The sequence below is a fragment of the Eumetopias jubatus genome, unplaced genomic scaffold (genome assembly GCF_037043125.1).
Source record: "Eumetopias jubatus isolate StellerSeaLion01/CBP00866 unplaced genomic scaffold, mEumJub1_p1.0 scaffold_3, whole genome shotgun sequence".
Lineage (NCBI taxonomy): Eukaryota > Metazoa > Chordata > Mammalia > Carnivora > Otariidae > Eumetopias > Eumetopias jubatus.
In genome coordinates this window covers 1,603,580-1,622,314 of record NW_028274809.1, presented here as the reverse complement: position 1 = coordinate 1,622,314, position 18,735 = coordinate 1,603,580, and the positions used below count along the sequence as shown (strand labels likewise).

The window sequence follows — 18,735 nt, the reverse complement described above, 5'->3', positions numbered from 1 at the left end:
TATTCAAGGTCGGATATATAGTATTTCATTGCCACAGAGTAGCATGTGACACAGGTGGGGACAAGCTGTTGAGCTCCAGGTCTCATGCAGATGCCTGGTTTTGCGAGTCTGATGAAATCACACTGAATGGATCAACGCACATCTGGTGAAACACAAGGCACCTTCATCCCAGGTCCTCGGGGGATCAGGCAGCTACTCCCGGAGGCCTGCTGCCCAGCACACTCAGACTCCCATGAGGCCATCCCTGGACAGTCTGAGGTGGTCCCTGTGGACATCTCTACCCCCCACCACCTGCCTCAAGGTGAAGCCCATTCTCTTCCCCAAATGGCCTCCGTGGGGCCTTTGCAGCCAGGCCGTGGGCGGTCAAGACTGAGAGTCAGGGGAAGGCAGCTCAGCATTCCTCACTGTCCAGAGTCTTGGTCTTCCAGAAGATGCTCTGCATGGCCAAGATCCGATCCTTATCCTGGATGTGGAAGACCTGGAACTGCAGATGGGGTGGGGCACAGAGGGGTCACGGAGCTGTCTGGGTGCCATCACAGGGCCCTGGACACTGTGTGGGACCACACGTGCCCCGTGACCGCCAGCACTTCCTGCCTCTGGGTCTCTGCCTGCACAGTCCTCCCCAAGCGTGGACCCACCCAGAGCCCTCTCCTCCAGGGGCCCTTCTTCACACGCAGGTGTCTTCCCCAGATGGGCCTGACACAGAGGAGGCCCACCAGGTGCTTGGGGAGGGCTGAGCAGGTATCACCCCTCTTGCTTTCATCCTTCCAGCCCCCATGTGCCCCGGAAGGAGACCGTGTTGGCTCTTCAGGTGAGGGTGGGGGTCGGCCCTGGGGGAAAGGAGCAGGAGTGGGCTCGGTGGGAGCAGGGGAGGAGAGGGCTTAACAGAGCTGGCAGAACACTGGGGGCTCAAGGAGGGCCAGCTGGCAGAGCAGTCAGGCAACCCCTGAGGGGTTGGCCACAGCACGCAGACTCCTAAGGACGCGGCACGGGACGCCTGAGTCCAGGGACGCAGCAGGAAACTGTCCCTGTGAGGCCCAGGGATAGCCACACCCCTTCATGAGGAACGGAGTCCCAGGGTAGGCAGGTGGGGTTTGAACCCTTGTCGTGTGTGGCTTTGGGGGCGGTTCTGGTGGGTAACAGAGGCTGGCTCAGACCCGCTACCCTGGCTTCCTGGGGCACTAGCGGGCAAGGGGCACTCGTGGCCCATCTGACCTCCAGATGTTCCACCTTCCCCCGACCGACCTGCCCAGGCTTCCTTCAGCTCCTGACCCTGGGGGAGTAGGTCAGGGCTCTGTCCCCACGGGCATGCCCCCTGGGCCCGACTGAGACACCCCTCAGCCTGCCATGCCCACCTTGTCCAGCAGGACGTCAAAGTAGGCCGTGGCCCAGTAGGCCGGGTTGCTAGCCGGCAGCTGCAGAAGCGCCTTGACCCCGTGGCCGATGCGTGGGGGGGGGCTGCGGCCCAGGTGGGTGACGTGGATGCGCAGGGAGGCCTCCGGCTGGCTGGCAAAGTGCTCCACACGCTGGTACAGGGAGTTGAGGTCCAGGCCGGCGTCCTTAAGCAGGTTCCACTCGGGGTAGAGGAAGTGCGGCAGGTTCCTGGTGGCCAGACAGCAGAGCAGGACCACCAGCAGCCGGTACACGGCGCCCTGCAGCTCTGCCCAGTCCTCCGCCTCCGGGAAGAGCACCGAGGCCCACAGCAACACGGTCTGTGGCAGGACCGTGCGGTCAGGGCCCCGGCCCCCTTGCTGCCGTGCGCCTGCCCCACCTGGCTTCCCGCCGCCCTCACACCTGGCCCCTCGTCAAGGCCGTCCCCCTTGGAAGCCCCTGTCCCACCAGCAACCCCCACACACTTCATGCCTCCCCTGGATGTCCCAAGTGTGTGTCTCAGCTCCTCCCCACCCGCTGCCTCCATCCTGGCACCTCCCCGACTGCCCGAGGCCTGCCACTGAGTCCGGGCTCAGAGGGACCCTGCCCCCACCCAGCCTCCCACCCCACGACCCCCCTCAGGAGATTCTGAGGCTTCTATGCCTTCTCTGGTCCCTTGCCTCATGCCCCCACTCCCCTCCGATGATCTCCTACTGTGCACTGCAGCCTGACCCAAAGAGCCCTACCCCGGGGCATTGTCCTGGCCCTAGTGTGTGGCAAAGCTGTAAGAATGGAGCTTCCTGGCTGCACCAGGCACCCTCTCCTCCCCCTGGCCCTGAGCCCCGCAGCCAGGGGCCCCTCCCCTGCCACACAGCTGCCTTGCTGTAGGCAAGGCATGACCCCTCCTCCCACCAGCCTCCACCATCCCTAGCTCCTGTGGGGCTCAGGAGCCACTGTGTGCCAGACCCCAAGGGTCCACCCCAGTAGGTGGCAACCCCTCAGAGGCGGGTGGAGGCCTGCAAGGGGTGGGGAGTGGGTCAGAGGGAGCTCCCATGCCAGGTCGGCCCACCACCCCCTCCCAGCCCCCAGCTCCCGTCACGGAGCAGCACTCCACCGACCCCCCCAACATGGCTCACTAGGGGTAGAGACCCCATCTGCCCCCCCTTCACTGCCTTGTGCCCCTGGCCCTGCCTTCCCCTGCTCTTCTCAGCACCTGATGGTCACACAGACTGAGGAGGACACAGCTCCAGCCATGTCCCAGCAGCCCCGGTGAGCAGCCAAGAGCTGCAGGACGGGGCCGCTTCCTCTCAGAGGGGGGATCCCCGGCCGGTAACCTTCACAGCCGCCAGGGCCCAGTGCGCCCGAGAGCCCCCCATGAGCACCTTCAGGTGGTGGAAGGTCAGGCCGGGGCTCTGGCCGCCATTGCGCCAGCTCTCGCGGTTGACCCGGTCCAGGATGGAGAGGCTGTCCAGGCGGTGGCCCGGGAAGGAGGCCAGTGCAGCGAGCAGCCTGGTGAGCAGGTAATCAGTGGAGACCCTGGGAGCCAGGACAGGCACACCACAGTCGGTCAGCATCATGGCCTCAGCCAGGTATCAAGGGGCAGCCTGCCCCCATAGCTTATGCCCAGAAAGGAAAGCCTCCAGCTTCTGTGGCCTCCCTGGGAGCAGAAGCTCATGAGCCTTACAGCGTGGTCCAGGCCACGACAGGGGCCAGCCTGTTGCACCCAGCACCACCCCCCCATGTTTCTGTTTCCCAGGCCTGCACTTTTTAGGCAGTCAAATGTGAAGGGTCGGTTTTCACGGAGACACCCAGGCCCTAGAACATGGAGTGTAGGAAACCTCCAGGCCATCTTGGCCCTTTTGTGTGGACAGGAAGGTGCCACTCTGCCCTGCCCAGGGTGGGCCAGCAGTCCTGGTCCTCAGGCTGACACGTCCACTCCGTGCCCCATTTGGGAAGTCCAGCCTTCCCTGGGCAGCCACGCAAGAGCTCGGGGCATTTCATGGGGCATTGCACACCCGTGGTGCTCACCATGTGCTTGCTGAGCCACCAAAGGGGTGGAACCTGAGGCCAGTGCCCCATGGGCCCCCCTCTTCTGTGGAGTCTCAGTCCCGGATGGCCATCCACCTGCACACCCAGAGTCTGGTTGGAGGGACATGGGATAGGCCATTCCCTGTTGACCTGTACATGTGAACACTCAGCCCCCCTCCCTTCCTTCTCACAAGCCCAGACAAAGCCCTGCTTGGGCTGTGGGGCTCACAGGCACTCAGTGGAGCCTTTCACTGGGGGCAGAAAACCACGGGAGGGCATAACCAGCTGGATGAATGTCATCCACGTCCAAGAATTACCTGTGAGAGCCACCCCCGCCCACTTCAACCCAGTGCGCTGTTCCCAGAAGCTCTGCCCCAGGGGTGGGAGCTGGTGGGGCGGGTCACCCAGCTCAAATCACAGCGACCCTGCCTGCAAGGTGCTGTTGAGGCCATGTCAGAGCTGGAGGGGGCTCATTCTACTGCCCTTGGTTTGGGGTCTCAAGGGCAGCTCAGCCTCTGCCCCGTGCCCCCTACTCTCTCCATCTCTCACAGACACCAACTCGGGGTCTCCCTTTCCCTGCAGGTGCGAGTGAGGAAGGGGCCTCAGCACTTCAATGAGGGGATGGAGACTGGGGGCCTACAGGGGGCTGCTGGGGCTCCAGGGCCAGGCGGGGACGGGGGACCTGCAGCTAAGTGCCACAGGTGGGGGACACACCATATCTGTCTGGGAAGCTGCTAGCAAATTCCTCTGGTCACCCTCACTGTGTGGGGCCCCCTCCCGACTGCTCCAGGAACCTGTTTGACCTGGACACGTCACCGTTCTCTTTGCTGCTTTCCCACCCGAAACAAAGGAGTCGCGCTGGGTTGTGAGGGTCCTGCATTTCCCAGTTTCTCCTCCTCTCTCCTCACAGCCTGCCCCGGCACACTCTTCACGTGGGTCGGGGGCACAGCTCCACCCGCCCTGCAGCTCCGAGGGGGGTGAAGCCGGCAGTGGGGAGTGAGCATTCTGGCCAGATCCCACATCCCCCCGCCCCCAGAGAGACCCCAGTGACATCCGATCCCTGCGGGGGGGAGGGGCACCCCCACAGAACTCCCTGCTCAGAGTGAGGGCGACAGTGGAGTGGCAGCCCCCTTCCTGCAGGCTCCCCAGGACCCCACAGACCCCAGGAGCTGTGTCCTACCTCCAGTGCTGGGCACCGGCTGGTACCAGGGCCACCTCTTGGCTGATGATCCTTCTCAAGCTGCCTTCAGGGAACCCATGCATCAGCTGGGCCCCTTCCAGGGCGGGCACCCTGTGCTTTCTCCGTACCACGGGCACAACGTTGAAGCGGATGGTTCTCCAGCCACTGGACACCAGCAAGGACAGATGGAGCTCCCCCTCCCTCAGGCTGTCCACGTTCAGAGATCCTGCAACGACCGTGCCCTGGAGTGCCCACCTCAAGCTACCCCTCACACCTCGCAGAAGGGGCTGGGGAGGTGAAGGATGGCCCAGGATGGCCCAGGAGTAACACACGTGTCCCTGAAGGCCTGGTGTCGGACGAGTGTGCTTGGAGTCCAGCACCCAGGAGGGCCTGGATCCGAGAGCTGACGGTGAGTGAGTCTGCCCTCCCTGGTTCCACTCCACAGCCTGGGTCCCCAGAACCACATCCCAGATGGCACACCGGAGTAAAGATATTTCCTGCCCCCTCACCACTCAGATGTAGCCCCGTGCCGCTCCCCTAACCCAAGGCCCCCACACCACCCAGGAGGGGACATCCCAAGGGTGACGGGGCTGGGGGCTGGGGTGGTAGGGGTACTCTGGTATGACCCGGGCCCTCTGGGCTTCTGCTTCAGTTGTCCCTTCCCGCAAAAAACATGAATACCACAGAGAAAGGAAGCGAAGCTGCACGGTGTGGGGGACACTCATATCACTGGCCCTGACCAGCGCCAGCCAACCCTGGATTCAGAGCAGTCTCCCCTCCCCTCCCTCAGCACCGCCCAGTGAGGGTGCTGGCCAGAGGTCAGGGACCAGCCATCGGGGAGACATGTCCCAAAGGGAGTCCCCAATATATGCAATGGAGAAAGGTCTCCACAGGGACTAAGCTTGGGATCTGCGTTCCCCCACTGTCCCACCCTGGCCCATCCGCAGCACTGGGCGTCTTGTAGGAAGGAGCCTGGCTCCCCTTTATGCAGACCCCTCCCCCCAATCTCCTATAGGGTAGTTCTTGGGCCACTTCTTGGGACCTAGCCCAGAGTTAGGTCCTGCCACCTGGGCCACTCCATCCTCCCCCATGAGCCTCAGTTTCCCCATCAGTTAAAGGAAGAAAGCTTCAGTTTCCCTATCAGTTAAAGGAAGAAGGGAGTTCAGTGATCCCTGGCCCCCCCCAATTCAGAGTTTGAGCTACTGTTGGTGGCCTCATTTCCTTATCTACCATTGGTCCCAAATTCTGTCCACGGAGGTGGCTTGGAAGGCAGCCAGCCACTCCCGCAGCCTGTCACAGCCACTCCCTGCCTTAGCCCCCAGCCTGGTCTCACCGGTTTGTTTCCCAGTGAGAGCAGCCTGGACCTTGTCACCTGGAGCTGCTGTGCTTCCCTTTTAAGGTAAGTGTCAGGAAGCAATGCCTGGAATTTCCCTGCGTGCCAGACTCAGGCGGCCCCCGGGTGTGGCTCCCAGGCTCCTCTGCTTTCTCAGCCTGGAAGCCGAGGGTGGTGGGGACCCAGGGACAGTGGAGAGGGGCAGCTCAGAGTGCGCCGGACGGCCCAGGGCTGGGCACACCCCCACAGGTGGGTCTGTCTCCCAGGAGGGGCACAGGGCCTGCAGGGGACAGGGCCAGGTGGGAATGACCATGTGAGGTCATGGCAGCGGACAGACATGGCCCTGCAGTAATTGAGAGGTTCAGAAGATGAGCAGAGAAGACGTGGAAGGGGCCGGGGCTCTAGGCGTGCCTAACGACAGGCTCCGGCTGCCCTACAAAGGTGGCCACTGGCCCCAGGTCACCAGGCAGTTCTGGGGAGGGGCCAGGGCTAGAAGTTGTCCCCTCTGAGTGTTGGAAGTCCATCCAGAGGCCGCTCTGAGCAGCCCGGGGCGGGTCACTGTCCCTGAGGTGGGCTGACCACCCCCATCCTCTGCCATCATGGCAGACGCAAGGACCAGCCGCCACCATGGGCCTGTCCCTCCCAAGAGAGGCAGGACATTCTGTTTTGGTCCTCATGCCCTGCCAGGACAACCCGATGTCTTTGCTCTGGTCCCGGGGAGGACGCCCTGCTGTCCTGAACCCCACACCGGCGGTGCCTCTTTCCAGGGCTCTCAAAGTGCAGGCAGCCCCTTCTGGACAGAAGCCCACCACTCGGTGGTCCAGCCAGGAGCCCTGCCCCCCAGGGGCTCAGCACCCTGGTCATGCCAAGAAGGCACCCGGATGAGACACTGAGGCCGGACTCCAGCACAGAGCCTGCTCAGGGCCCAGGACACCAAGTGGCCACCAGACCATACACTGAAACAAAACTGTGCACGTATGCACACACATCCACATACTCGCATGCATGCACACTTCCACCTGCACACACTCACTATGCACACGTGTCTGGAATCCTGTATACGCACACACCGCCTTCCCAGTGCCGCCCGACTGGGTGCTGCACACAGGGTCATCTGTAAGGACAACTGAGACTGACAACAGAAGCACCTGCCCAGACCTGTGGCCGGACCCGCATCCAGCAGGTCAGCGGGAAAACATTGCCCCAGCGGGTGTGTCGTTTCTAGCTCTTTCACAAGTAACAGCCAGTACACTGTGACCACCAAAATCATCAGGTGACATGGAAACGCATGACCCGTCCTCTTAGAAGTGTTTGGAGCCAGAAAGGACCTCAGAGGAGCATCCCTCAACTCGTGTGCCCTGACACACACACCGAGAGACCAGCCTGTTCACACACACGTGCACACGCACACACGCACACATGCACGCACGCCCTGCCATCACACGTGTGCCCACAGTCGTTTGGCGGCTACCTGGTGTGATGAAGCTCTGGTGCTTGCAGTGCACAATGGCCGCCACCAGAAGGTCCTTGAGGACAAGCAGGACCTTGCTGGGTACAATGTGGCCACAGCACTTGCCACTACCCTCCGAAGAGACGCTAGAGATGTCCTCAGCCGTCCACTGCTCCAGGCTGGCCCCTTCCCTGGAGACACCCAGGCGGCAGGACGCGGGGCCACCCCCTGCCTCAGCGGCCCCCCACTCTTCAACCAGGAGGGCCTCAGCGTCCACCCACAGGGGCACCTCCATGTCCACTGGGTCCTCCGAGGAGCGCAGGGCAAACTGGAAGGCCTCCAGATCACGGGAGTAGTCCACGAGGAAGCGAGGGTCCAGCTCATGCACGCGCTCCAGCAGCGTGAGCAGCACGTTCTCCGCACGCTGGTAGTCCTGCACCCGGGGCGCCCCCCTCGAGCGGATGGCCTGCAGGTAGTGGTGCCACAGGGGTACCTGCACAGCCATGGCTGGGGCCAGGGCACAGGGGCAGCTTGGGAGGACTGCGCTGAGGCTGGCTGTGTGCACAGGAGGAGGCACCTGCCCAGCTGAGGAGCAGGTCCTCAGGTGGGGCCCCAGCTCCCCGCTCCCCGCAGAACAGAATTCCAGAGCTCGGCCACAGGGCTAAATAGCTGAGCCTGGCCTGGCCTTTGAAGTGGGGGTGAGTCAGTCACCAACAATTAGGAATGTCACTGGCAGCCTTGGGCAGGGGGCGGGGCCTGGTCACCACCCCGCCTCGGCTCCTCCCTTCTGTCACACGGACTCCGCCTCTCAGGCCCAAGGCACACTCAGGCTCAGGACAGCCCTGGAGAAATACCACAGTCAGACTGCTGCCCCTCCCAGGGCCCGGCCACCTCCCGCTGTGCTGTCCTGGAGCTGGGGTGGGGGGCTGTTCCTGGTGCCCCCCATCCCCAGCTCTGTAGCATGCGGCCTCCCCACCAGGTTGGGGGAAGACACATGGCAGCCCCATTGCTCAGATGACAAAGGTGAGGCCGGGTGGTGGCCTCCCCAGACCCCAGTGTGGGAGCCCTGCTGCAGCTGCCTCTGAGGAGCCTGGAGGGCAGGGCGGGGGGCTGTGCTCCCTCAGCAACCTCAGCATTCCACTCAGGCACCTGTGCCCGGAAAGCAGGGAGCCTCCCAGGTGGAGGGTCGCCTGCAGCCCGCCTGTGAATCCTGCCTCCTCTCCCTTCAGCGCTGCCCTTCCAACCCCCAAACCCAGGCCCTCATGTGGCCTGCCCCCCTCCCTGTGGGGCCTTCAGCCCGAGGGGAGCCCGCACCCACCTGGGTCTGCAGCTGGAGCGAGCCTGGTTCTAGGGGAAGTCTCCCCAGCTCCTCCTCACGGGGTGGAAAGCCTCGCCCTGCCGGCCCCCTCCAGCGCCACACCAGGAGCCCTGCCCGGCCCAGCCTGTCTCCCTGCTCAGGCGGGCAAGTCCCAACCAGCCAGGGGGGAGCCGCCCCCGCTGACCCTTGGCCCTGCTGGGCTGGCCTTGTACGCTGGGTGCCCCCGCCAGAGTGTCTGCAAACAGTGAACTTGGAGATAGTCCCTAATAAGGTATCCTGGAGATGCCACCCTGCAGCCCTCAGGGAGCCTGCGCCTCCACCCACGCACGGGCCTCAGACACCCAAAGCGGCAGGCAGAACCTAGATCCAAGGCACTCACTTCCTGGTGCTTGGAAGCCCCAGGAACTGGGTCTCTCATTCCCCACCTCCCAGGACGGGGAGCTCACTACCTCACAGGGCAGCCCATAGCACTGTCAAACAAGAGACCGGTTTCCCTCCTCAGACCTGGCCCGATCCTGTCCTCTGGGGTTACCCAGAGCACGTCTGTCCCTCTCCCAGGGCAGCCACTCAGTGTCAAGGACCCTGACGCCCTTGGCCTGCCTCCCACCCCACCCATACCATGTTCTGTTCCCCCCACACACTCTGCATGGCACTTCAGTCTTCATGGGACTCTGTAGGGAGGGGCGTTGCTGCAGAGCAGCTGGGTCCCGCTGTCCTGACCTCGGCCCTGGGTCACAGAGCCCGGGGTCTGTGCCTTGGCTCCACCATCTGCGACCCAGTGATGTCATGTTCCTCCAGCTTCCCTGGACCTCAGGTCAATCCTGAATTGGCCCACGAGAGCGGGCAGCCCCACTTATCAAAGTGCCCACCCTGGGCACGGCGCATCAGGGACCTCCGCTGCTCGGGGCAGCCCGCATGTTGTGCACCCCACCCCCTGTCGTCTGGAGAGCTCTCCCCCTTGGCCCTGGCAGCTCCCTCCTCTGGGACAGTGACTCCGAAGTGCCCAAGGCCACTCACCCTCGCACCCTCCCTCTGCTGGTCAGCTCACCCTCGCTGTTTCCATCACCACTCTCCGCTGACACACGTTCCATGTCCCCAGCTCCTCGGGGCGCCAGGCCCTAGGCCCCACAGCAGCTCTGTGTCTGCCCTTGGACTTCCCACAGACCCCTCACACCCGGTGTCCTGCAAGGGCAGGGCCAGGAGAGAAGAAGCAGGTGCCACCCTGGACCACTCGGCAGTGTCTGACCACAGACGAGCCACGGAATTCAGTGGCCTGTAGACCCCCGGTCGGAGCGGTGAGTGACTGGGGTGGGCAGGGGCAGCGGCGCGGTGGGCAGCCAGTGAAGGAGTTTGCTGGCTGGCAGATGTGCCAACGACCAACGCATGTGTGTGTAGCGTACACCTCCCGAGAGAGCTCAGGGCAAGCGTGCAGAGCCTGTGTTTCTGGAGTTCCCGGATGTGCTGGAAAAGAGGGATCTGCACAGCCCACGACGTGGACCGTGGGAGTCCGGCGGCGGACCCCACATGGCCTCGGCGTCGTGGGCATCGTCTGGCGGGACCATACTGGCTGGGCGCCGCTCAAAGCCCGTGGGTGAGCCTCCAGTGGGTGCTGGGACGGATCACCACGCTCGGGGCACTTAGAACAAGCCTATTCTCTGCTGGTCCTGGGGCCAGAAGTCCCAGATCAGGGCGTGGCAGGGCCCTGTTCCCCCCAGCGCCTCTGGCGAGGATCCTTCCTGCCTCTTCCAGGCCCGTCTGTGCCGGCGTCCCCCCGGGGCCCCTTCGGTGTGCCTGTGTCGTGTCCTGTGCCTCGGCCTTACAAAGACCCCTGGAGGACAGTTGGGCTCCCGGGCACAGCCCCAGCCGATCCCACCTCACAATCCTCAACCCCGTCTCACCTGGGGCTCACTCTCTACCTGGTAATAGTCACAGGTCCATGGGCCCGGGAAGTGGCCACGCTTCACGCCCAGCCAGACTGCGTGTTGGAACGTCTTCCAGGAGGCCGCCACGCAGCTCCTGTGTTCATCAGCCCCCTCGGAGAGCGTGGGGCTGCCGCTCAGGTGTCCCAGGCCTTCCTGTCCGGACCGCCACCAGACACAGCTCTGGGCCAGCCTCCAGATGTGAAAGCAGATGCTGCCCGAGCTGCCTAGTGTGATCCCCAGAAAGGGTCGGCGAGGTCTGAACCAGCCCCGGGTGCCTGGGGGGACCCCTCCCTCTATGCCCAGTGGCAGGCCGTTCTCTCCAGGACCTCCTGGTCTCACTCAGCACACCTGTTGGAAGCTGCTCATGCTCACGGACACACAGAACTGTCAGACCTCAAGAGAAGACATGCCCAGGAGTGCTGTCCGTGAGACTCTGGGCGAGCCACTGGCCGGCCCGGCCCCAGAGCCCTCAGCAGAGAGATGAGGAATGAGCTCCCAAGACACGGCCACGTTCTGACAGTGACCGACAGCATCTTGGCCACCAGCTACCCAGAAACCAGCAACCCTTTCCGCATGATGCACCCCGTGGGCCAGCAAGTTCCCATGCGGCATTCACACGGAAGCTGCTGAAATGAGTGGTCTGAATGTGGCCAGCCCCAGAGGGTCCCTCCCACACGTGGCTTCTGTGGGCTTTAGGCTGGAACAGCAACGCTTGCCAGGCTGCACACACCCGGTCCTGGCTCCCAGGGTGCCGGCGGCCCCACTGTCACTGGCAGCTCGGTGGTCACCGGCAGCCCTGTCACGGCCTAACTCTGGTTTGCGGCCCGATGACACGCAGGACACGCAGTCAAGGTGGACAGAATCTGACATGCATGTCTGACTGGCTGGGGACGTGGCTGTGAGTGCTCGTTCATTGCTTCTGTGGAATATTCAAGCCCAACAGGCCCCATATGTGTGTCTGCCATACCTGGCACTCCTTCTCCTTGCTCGACCCTGGAAAGGTTGCAGAGGCAGCTGGGAAATGAGGTGCCGCCCGCGCTCCCAGCCCTGGGGTCTTCCCTGGAGCCCTGCTGAGAAGGCCCCACTTCCTGTCCCAGCAGGCTCCAGCCTCTGGTCCAGGGCCGCGGGCCTCAGGGCACAGACCTTGCAGCTGCTGTAGGTACTCTGTGGGGCACCAAGGCCCGCGGTCACTCAGGAAGGCTGCCCCAGGGGAGACGAGGCGGGGGCTGGCAAACTAAAAACCACTGTGAGAGGGAGAAACAAGTCCCTCGCAGCTGATGGCAGCCCAGGTCACCGGGCTGTCCCTGAGCCGCTGTCTGACTGACTGACCGGCAGGAGATGATGTTTGCTGGATGTGTCCGGCCTGGGGTGGGGCAAGGAGCTAACCGACAGAGCAGGAAGGAGGACTCAGAGAAGGCAAGGTCCCACGTGCTTCCACACAGGACCCTCGCCTGGCGGGGGGACCTGCTAGGCAGGAGTGACAATCCCAGTGGTGGGGGGCTTGCAGAGAAGGGAGCCAGGCCCTGGGAGGAGGGGTTCTCAGGCACCCGATGTGGCCACAGCCAGGCCCTCTGCCCAGCCTTCCCCCAGAGATTTCCCGCGTGGTGGGGTCAGAGCGAGGAGACAGCTCTGGCCGTCGGCTTCCCCGCGGCTCCCACACGTCCACATCCCTGTCACTGGGCGCGCCTCCCCACCGTCCGAGCACCAGCGGCACGTGGGCTTATGCTGCCCCTCGGTTTCTGGTGATTTCTTGAAGGCATCTTCTGTGGGGTCGCCGGACATGAGAGGCACAGAGCACAGGAGTTAAATCGCTGCCCCTCGTCCGCCGGGTCCCGGGGGCAGCCCTCCTGGCCCCCCGCCCATCGCTGCCCAGGGGCCCTGTGGGTCTGCTCCCCCGCAGGCGGCCTCTCCCAGCGGCCCCAGTGCGGCCCTCCCACACGTGGCTTCCGTGGTCTGGGGAGGACACGGAGGCCGTGCCGCCTGCCCAGGAGCCTGGGGCAGGGGGCTCGCTGCCCGGCCAGCTGCCTCCACTCGCAGAGACCGGCTCTGGCATGAAGGCCATCACCCCCTCCCACCTGCACCGCTCCATCAAGCCGAGGACGCGTGGGACTACACGTGGGAGGCCACAGGGCAGCCGACAGCAGGGGTGACGGCACCGGGGTGATGGAGGGCACTGAGGAGGCGCTGGGCAGGAAGCAGCAGACCTCCCTGTGGCAGGAACACGTGCGCTGGTGGCTGGGGTGGGAGGGTTCATCTGTCTGCTGCGGGCTACTGTCCAGGTGTCTGTGGACACTTGGGGTCCCCCAAGGAGAAGCAGGTGCGTGGCCGGCCAGCACTGTCACCTGGAAGGTGGCCACCCCCAGCCAGCGGCAGAGGCAACAGGGAGCAGAGAGCTCCGCCATGAAGCTTTGCAAGGCAAGAAGGAGGCTCGGGGGGCCACGGCCCAAGGTGGGGCCCGGCAGGGGCAGCGGGGAGAGGGGGGCTCCAAGGGTCTCAGATCCAACCCCTCGGTTACATGGCCTCCACCTCTGTCCCATGGTCATGGGGCACAGACACACAGACAGTGACTGGTAGCCAGGGGCGCTCCCCCCATGGGCAGCAGTCCGCAGTTCTGGATGGCGCCTGAGCCTGAGTGTCCAGAGGAGGCTATATTTTAATATAACTGCAGAGTGCGCGGCCTGCTTCCTGTCCAGCCCCTGCAAGGGACACGCCCGACAGAGGCCGTGAACCCGGGTCAGCTGAACCGTGGCTGCCGGCAGGAGCCACTCCTCTCCTGGAGCAATCGCCCACCCTCCCGTCGGACGGTCACCGAGGACAGTTGGCTCTGCAGGGGAGGCATGTCCCCAGGGAACAGAGTCACTGAAGCGCACAGACAGACAGCCGCTCAGATCCCAGAGCCAGTTAGGGTGGGATGGCTGCCTGGAGGCCCTGAGGGGCTGGGACAGAGGCAGGCCGTTCCTCTCCTCTGGGGTTGCCCTGTGTGTGACCCGTCTTCAGAGGACATGTCAGGCGCACGTGTCCCATCCACGGCAGGCCCAGCCGCACCCGCCCCTGTCCTGTCTGTCAGGGCGAGTACAAGAAACACGACCAAGGGCCGAAGTGGCCAGCCTTCACACCAGGAAGCCAGTACTTCCGAGCGAGTTCTGAGGCCCCTTCCCCTCTCGGGAATCCAGTGTGGCAAATTCTGGTGCCCCTGGGGCCAGTGGCGGACGGAAAGAAGTGAGGCCATTCTCTTACCCTGGGTCAGGACCAGCCATGGTCTTCCCTGAACCCTGCCCTGCCCATCCCACAGAGATGCTGCCTGCGTGGTAAGGACCTCTCGCACACCCTCCATCCATTCCAGAACATTCCCCAGGGACCATGCCCAGGCCCAGGGCTGCCCTGTCCTGAGGGCTCTCCTTCTTGTCCACTGATGGCCCAGGACCAGGGGCCACGAGCATGGACACCAAGCAGTGAGACCTTGGGGTTACGGGCAGGGCCCAACCCCCAAGGGGCTGGGCTTCTCCCTGGAGGAAAGGGTACACAGGGGTGGGGGCGAAGGCTGGTCTGTGTTGGGCTTCCCTGCACAGCCTGGGGGGTTAAGGGGGAGAACAGGCCAAGGTGAACGCTGGGGATGGGGTGGGGCCCGAGGCACAGGCAGGATGCCCCTCCCACCATGGGGCAGCGACTCTCCTGGATTCTTGGGAGTGGCCACGGATAATCACGCCAGCCCCCTCAGCCCCCTCACGCCCCACCATTACCCAAATGCCCCACAGTGAGTTCCCCAGGCAGGAACTCTCACCAGAGGCAGGCCACACCCTCTGTGCCCCCAGAGCCCAGCTCGTTGGGGTCAGATGAGGCCCAGCCTCTGAGCAATAGGGAATGCTGCCCCCCGCCCCGCTCTGTCTCCCCGAGGACACCTGCCTCACACCTCTCCCAAGCTCCTCGGGCTGTAGACAGCCTTGGGTGCTGGGAGGTGCCCAACCACACAGCATGTGTCCCCTGGGCTCTGAATCTGTGCCTTCAGAAGCTGGAGGTTACTGCTGGTCCAGAGGGGCCCGGGGCAGGAGGACTGGCTAGGGCGTGTGCACTGACGTGTCCAATGAGCCCCATGCCAGCCCTGGATGCCCAGTGGGACTGTGTCCAGCTGGGGAGCCTGGCCCATGCCTGCCTGGGGCACTCGGAGGCTGTCCTCCTGGGGGACAGCAGGCAGAGGCCCTGAGGGTACCAGAACAGAGCACAGGCACTTCTCGGAGACACTTCTTTTGAGCACAGGTGACCCTGTCTTGAATTTCCACTTTGAGGAGACAGCCTGGCGCCTAGCAGTACCTCGGCAGCGCTCCCACCAAGGAACCCCTCACCACAGGTCCCTCCTGGCCTTGCCCCGGTGGGCTGCCCCCCATCCTCCCGGGATGCCCCAGAGGAGCCCAGGCTCTGGGAGTCTCGGGGGACATCCCCAGAGTCCCTACACTGGCCTCCACTCGTTTGAGGGGCCGTCATTCCTGGCTGCTGGGCCCCTCTCCAGCGGCTGCCTCTGTTCAAGAAGGACTCCGCAGGGAGAGGTCCAGCTTGGAATGAGGCGTGGGGAGGGGACACTGGTCCGACTGGATGCCCAGTGCCAGACTCAGCCCAGAGGCCCCAGAAGGCCCAGGCTGGGAGGGGTGCAGGCCTGTGCCTGTCCCTCACCTTGCCCAGCCCCTGGGCCTGGGTCCCACCACCCCAGTGAGTGAGCTCTGAGAGTCCCTGCCTGTCCTTTACGTGGCTCTGGGAAGCTTTCAGTGACAGGAGTAGGGCGAGTGTGACACAAATCACGTGTGGAGTCGATTATCCTGCGAGGGGGCTCCAGAGGGAAGCGTCCAAGCACAAGGTTAGGATGAGGGGGGTCTCCTTTGGTCCTTGGGCAGGTGCTTTCTTCTCACCAGGCCTCAGTCTACCCATCTGCTGGACGCCAGCCCGCTACTGACCTCTGAGTTCTTTTCTAGATGTTAGAAAAGAAAGCCAGTTTATGATTCTCCCTCAGGGGGAAGCTGGTGTGCGGCCCCCAAACACACAGTCCTCCCAGGGAGAACCCCAGAAGGCTGGGAGCCCTTTCCCACAGGTGCGGGGTGAGGGGGAGGTCTGGGGGAGAGCCAGCCCCCTCCTGGGTGTGTCGCTCAGGGGGACAGCTTCACCCAGGACGCCTCCGGGTCTCCAGGAAACCGCTTCCAGACAACAGCGTTCCTTAGACCCCATGGCAGCAAGGCCTGCACTCCTGTTTCCAGGGAAACTCAATCCTCAGCGTCGCGGTTGCCCCAGCAACGCCCCGGGCTAAGCTGGCCGCTTGGTGGCCAGCCCAGAGGGGGCAGCTGGGCACTCTGACGGAGGAGCCAGGTGTGGTGCTGGTGTGGTGCTGGAGCACCGAAGCAGGTCCTGGCTCGGCCAGGGTGCCAGGAGGACACTCACCGGGCAGCCAAGCCCCGGCTTACTCCCGAGTCCCGTGCTCCGGTCCGAGATGAGTTCTGCCTCCAGCGAGCCCGGTGATGGGGATGCCACTGCAAAGCAGACCCCACTGGGGCTGGACACCGTGATCCAGGTCAGTGGGGTGCCCGCCCTCCAGCACCCTCCTGGGAGTAGGCTCAAGGGCACCTTGGGGGGTGCACGGAGAGGCCACACCTCCCCAGCTCCAAGGGGCACTTGAGGGCTCACATGGTCAGCATGAGCACGCACATGCGCACATGCACGCACACACAAGTGCAGCATCAGCTCCGGAGAGGGGCCTGGGGAGAGACCGGACTGGGCATGGGGAGACCTGAGCCCAGCACCCAGCCGCCCCAGCCATGCCTGCATGAGCTCAGGCCGTCAGCCCCCTTCTCTGAGCCTCAGGCTCGCAGCCTGCACACCGCAGGTGGGGGGGGACAGGCGACGCTTCCAAACTGGGGTCCCACGTGCTGGGATCCCTCTCACTGCTTTCTTCGCGGCCGAGTGTGGGAGCTGCCATGGCTGGGCGGATGTGGTTCATCCCAGCATCTGTTCTCTGACTTCCAGAACTTTCCCGTGTGCATAACAGCAGCAACAGTGAGGACCGAGAACTCTCCCCGTGCCCCTCTCTCCTTCACTCCCTACTTCCCAGAGTCAACCCAGTGCCCGGCCCCGCCGTCCCACGCCCTCAGGTGCCTACCACTGCCATCACTTGACTCCGGCCACCACGGGCGGGCAGTCCGCACCCTGACTGACCCCTCGGGGATCCCAGTGAACCCCCGATGGCCCGGCTGACTCAGTTGTTTATGAACCCAGTTCTTAGAACCTCGGACTGCGCTGTAGGGGGTTGACATGGCCCTATATAAACAGCACAGGTGACCAGAGAAGAGTAATTGCCCACAGTTGTTGCCACATGATTAAATGACATGGTGGAGCCACCTTCCACACGCACACGCACACACGTGCACATACACACTGATGCCTACACAGGGTACAATGTGATGGGACGGGACCCTTGAATCAGGTGACACAAGACAGAACAAAGGGCTGGGTGGGTGACTTTGTCCAGCTCCCAAGGGGTGTCAGTTCTCTGGTGGAGAGAAGGAGATGGAGGGAGGGCAGGCTTGCACACTAGTTTCAAGACACTTTCAGCCAGGCATCCCAGAGGATCATCCTCTCTGGATTCCAGGAAAATAGAGGCTTGAGGGTTGAAGCACGTTGCTATGGCTACCAGCGTTTGCGGGAGAGACGCCGGCTGGGGCCATTGTCTGGCAGTGGGCCATTGCTTGGCAGACAAGGCTGCCCCCAAATCCCACTGTCTGTGGGAAACTGTCACTGAAAGTCACAAGGAGTCCCAGCCGAGGTCCGCGCTGCCCACCCAGCCAACACCTGTTATTTGCATTGTGGTGATGGAGATCTGGGTGCCATCACCCCGGGGGTGAGTAGGCAGACAGGCGCCAAGAGATGCCCAGATAAGCCTGTCCAGACAGGGAGGCAGGGCCACAGGGCTCCTCCAGCCCATCCAGCTGCAGACAGGGAAACTGAGGGGCCTGGGCAAGGTGTGGCTTGCAGATGGGACCAGGCCTGATGGTACTCCCCACGCCTGGAGAAGCGCCCCTGCAGCCTCTGCACGGCACACCCCAGAGCACCCAGCCCCTGGCCTCCCCCTCAGAGCTGGGTTCTCAGGGGGTCCGGACCTAGAGCAGACAGAAAGGCGGACGCAAGGAAGAGCCCCGGGCGGGGAGGGCAACGCCAGGGGGCCCGGGATTCTGGATTCGGTCCCCTTAAAAGCTATCGAAATAGACTCTCTTTCAGGTGTAGGTTCTGATTAATGATAATTTCCTAGGAATTTGTCCACATATCTAAATTTTCAAATTTACTGATAGAAGTTGTTCCCAATATCTTCTCGCTGTTGTTTTGATGTCTGAGGATCTGAAGCAGGTGGCCGCCGGATCCTGGAGTTGAGGGGTGGGAGACCCAGGTATTCCTGTGTGACATTCGGGGGATCAGGGCAGGCCGAGAGGAGTCGGGCACCCTGAGCGATACCCATTCTGCTTTTCTGATTTCAGCCACTGGTTGATCCTCTTTACAGTATTTTTACCTTCTATTTCATTATTGTATAGATTTATTATGCCTTTGCTTTTCAGTTCTTTGGGTTTGTTGCTCATCTAATTTTTTGAGATGTGTGCTTATCTCATTAATTTGCAGGCTTCTTTTTAAAATTTTTTTTTTTTTTTTTTTTTTTTTTTTTTTTTTAATGAGGCGCCTGGGTAGCTCAGTCAGTTGAGTGTCCGACTCTTGGTTTCAGCTCGGGTCGTGATCTTGCAGTCGTGGGATCGAGGCCGGCATTGGGCTCCGTGCTCAGTGCAGAGTCTGCCTCAGATGCTCTCTCCCTCTGCCTGTCTCACCCACTCTGTCTCTCTCTCCGCACACATGCGTGCACACGCTCTCTCTCTCTCTCAAATAGGTAGATAAATAAAATCTTAAAAAAATGTTTAACTTCTTTTAAAAAGGTGGCAAAAAAATATATATACATCAAATTTACCATTTTAATCATTTTTAAGTGTGCGGTTCAGTGGCATTAAGCCCATTGACATTTATATACAACCATCACCAGCATCATCTCCAGAACTTTCTCACCTTCTCAAACTGAAACTCTGTCCCCATGAAACACAGACTCCCCAGCCCCACCCCAGC

General features: G+C 62.7%; 2 protein-coding genes across 2 annotated transcripts in view; one reads left to right on the top strand and one right to left on the bottom strand.

Moving 5' to 3' along the window:
* Positions 1-391: 391 nt before the first annotated feature.
* On the bottom strand, positions 392-7,870 carry MAB21L4 (mab-21 like 4). The gene is made up of 5 exons (XM_028105023.2): positions 7,384-7,870; positions 4,580-4,805; positions 2,754-2,907; positions 1,356-1,712; positions 392-484 (listed from the first exon to the last, which is right to left on the bottom strand). Exons 1-5 carry the CDS (start codon positions 7,865-7,867, stop codon positions 392-394), a joined length of 1,314 nt encoding a protein of 437 aa, XP_027960824.2. The 5' UTR covers positions 7,868-7,870.
* Positions 7,871-16,072: 8,202 nt separating this feature from the next.
* Positions 16,073-18,735, top strand: part of CROCC2 (ciliary rootlet coiled-coil, rootletin family member 2) — a 63,830-nt gene continuing 61,167 nt past the window's right edge. The window contains 1 exon segment of the mRNA XM_088021988.1: positions 16,073-16,153. Coding sequence (XP_087878114.1) covers positions 16,073-16,153 — 81 coding nt within the window.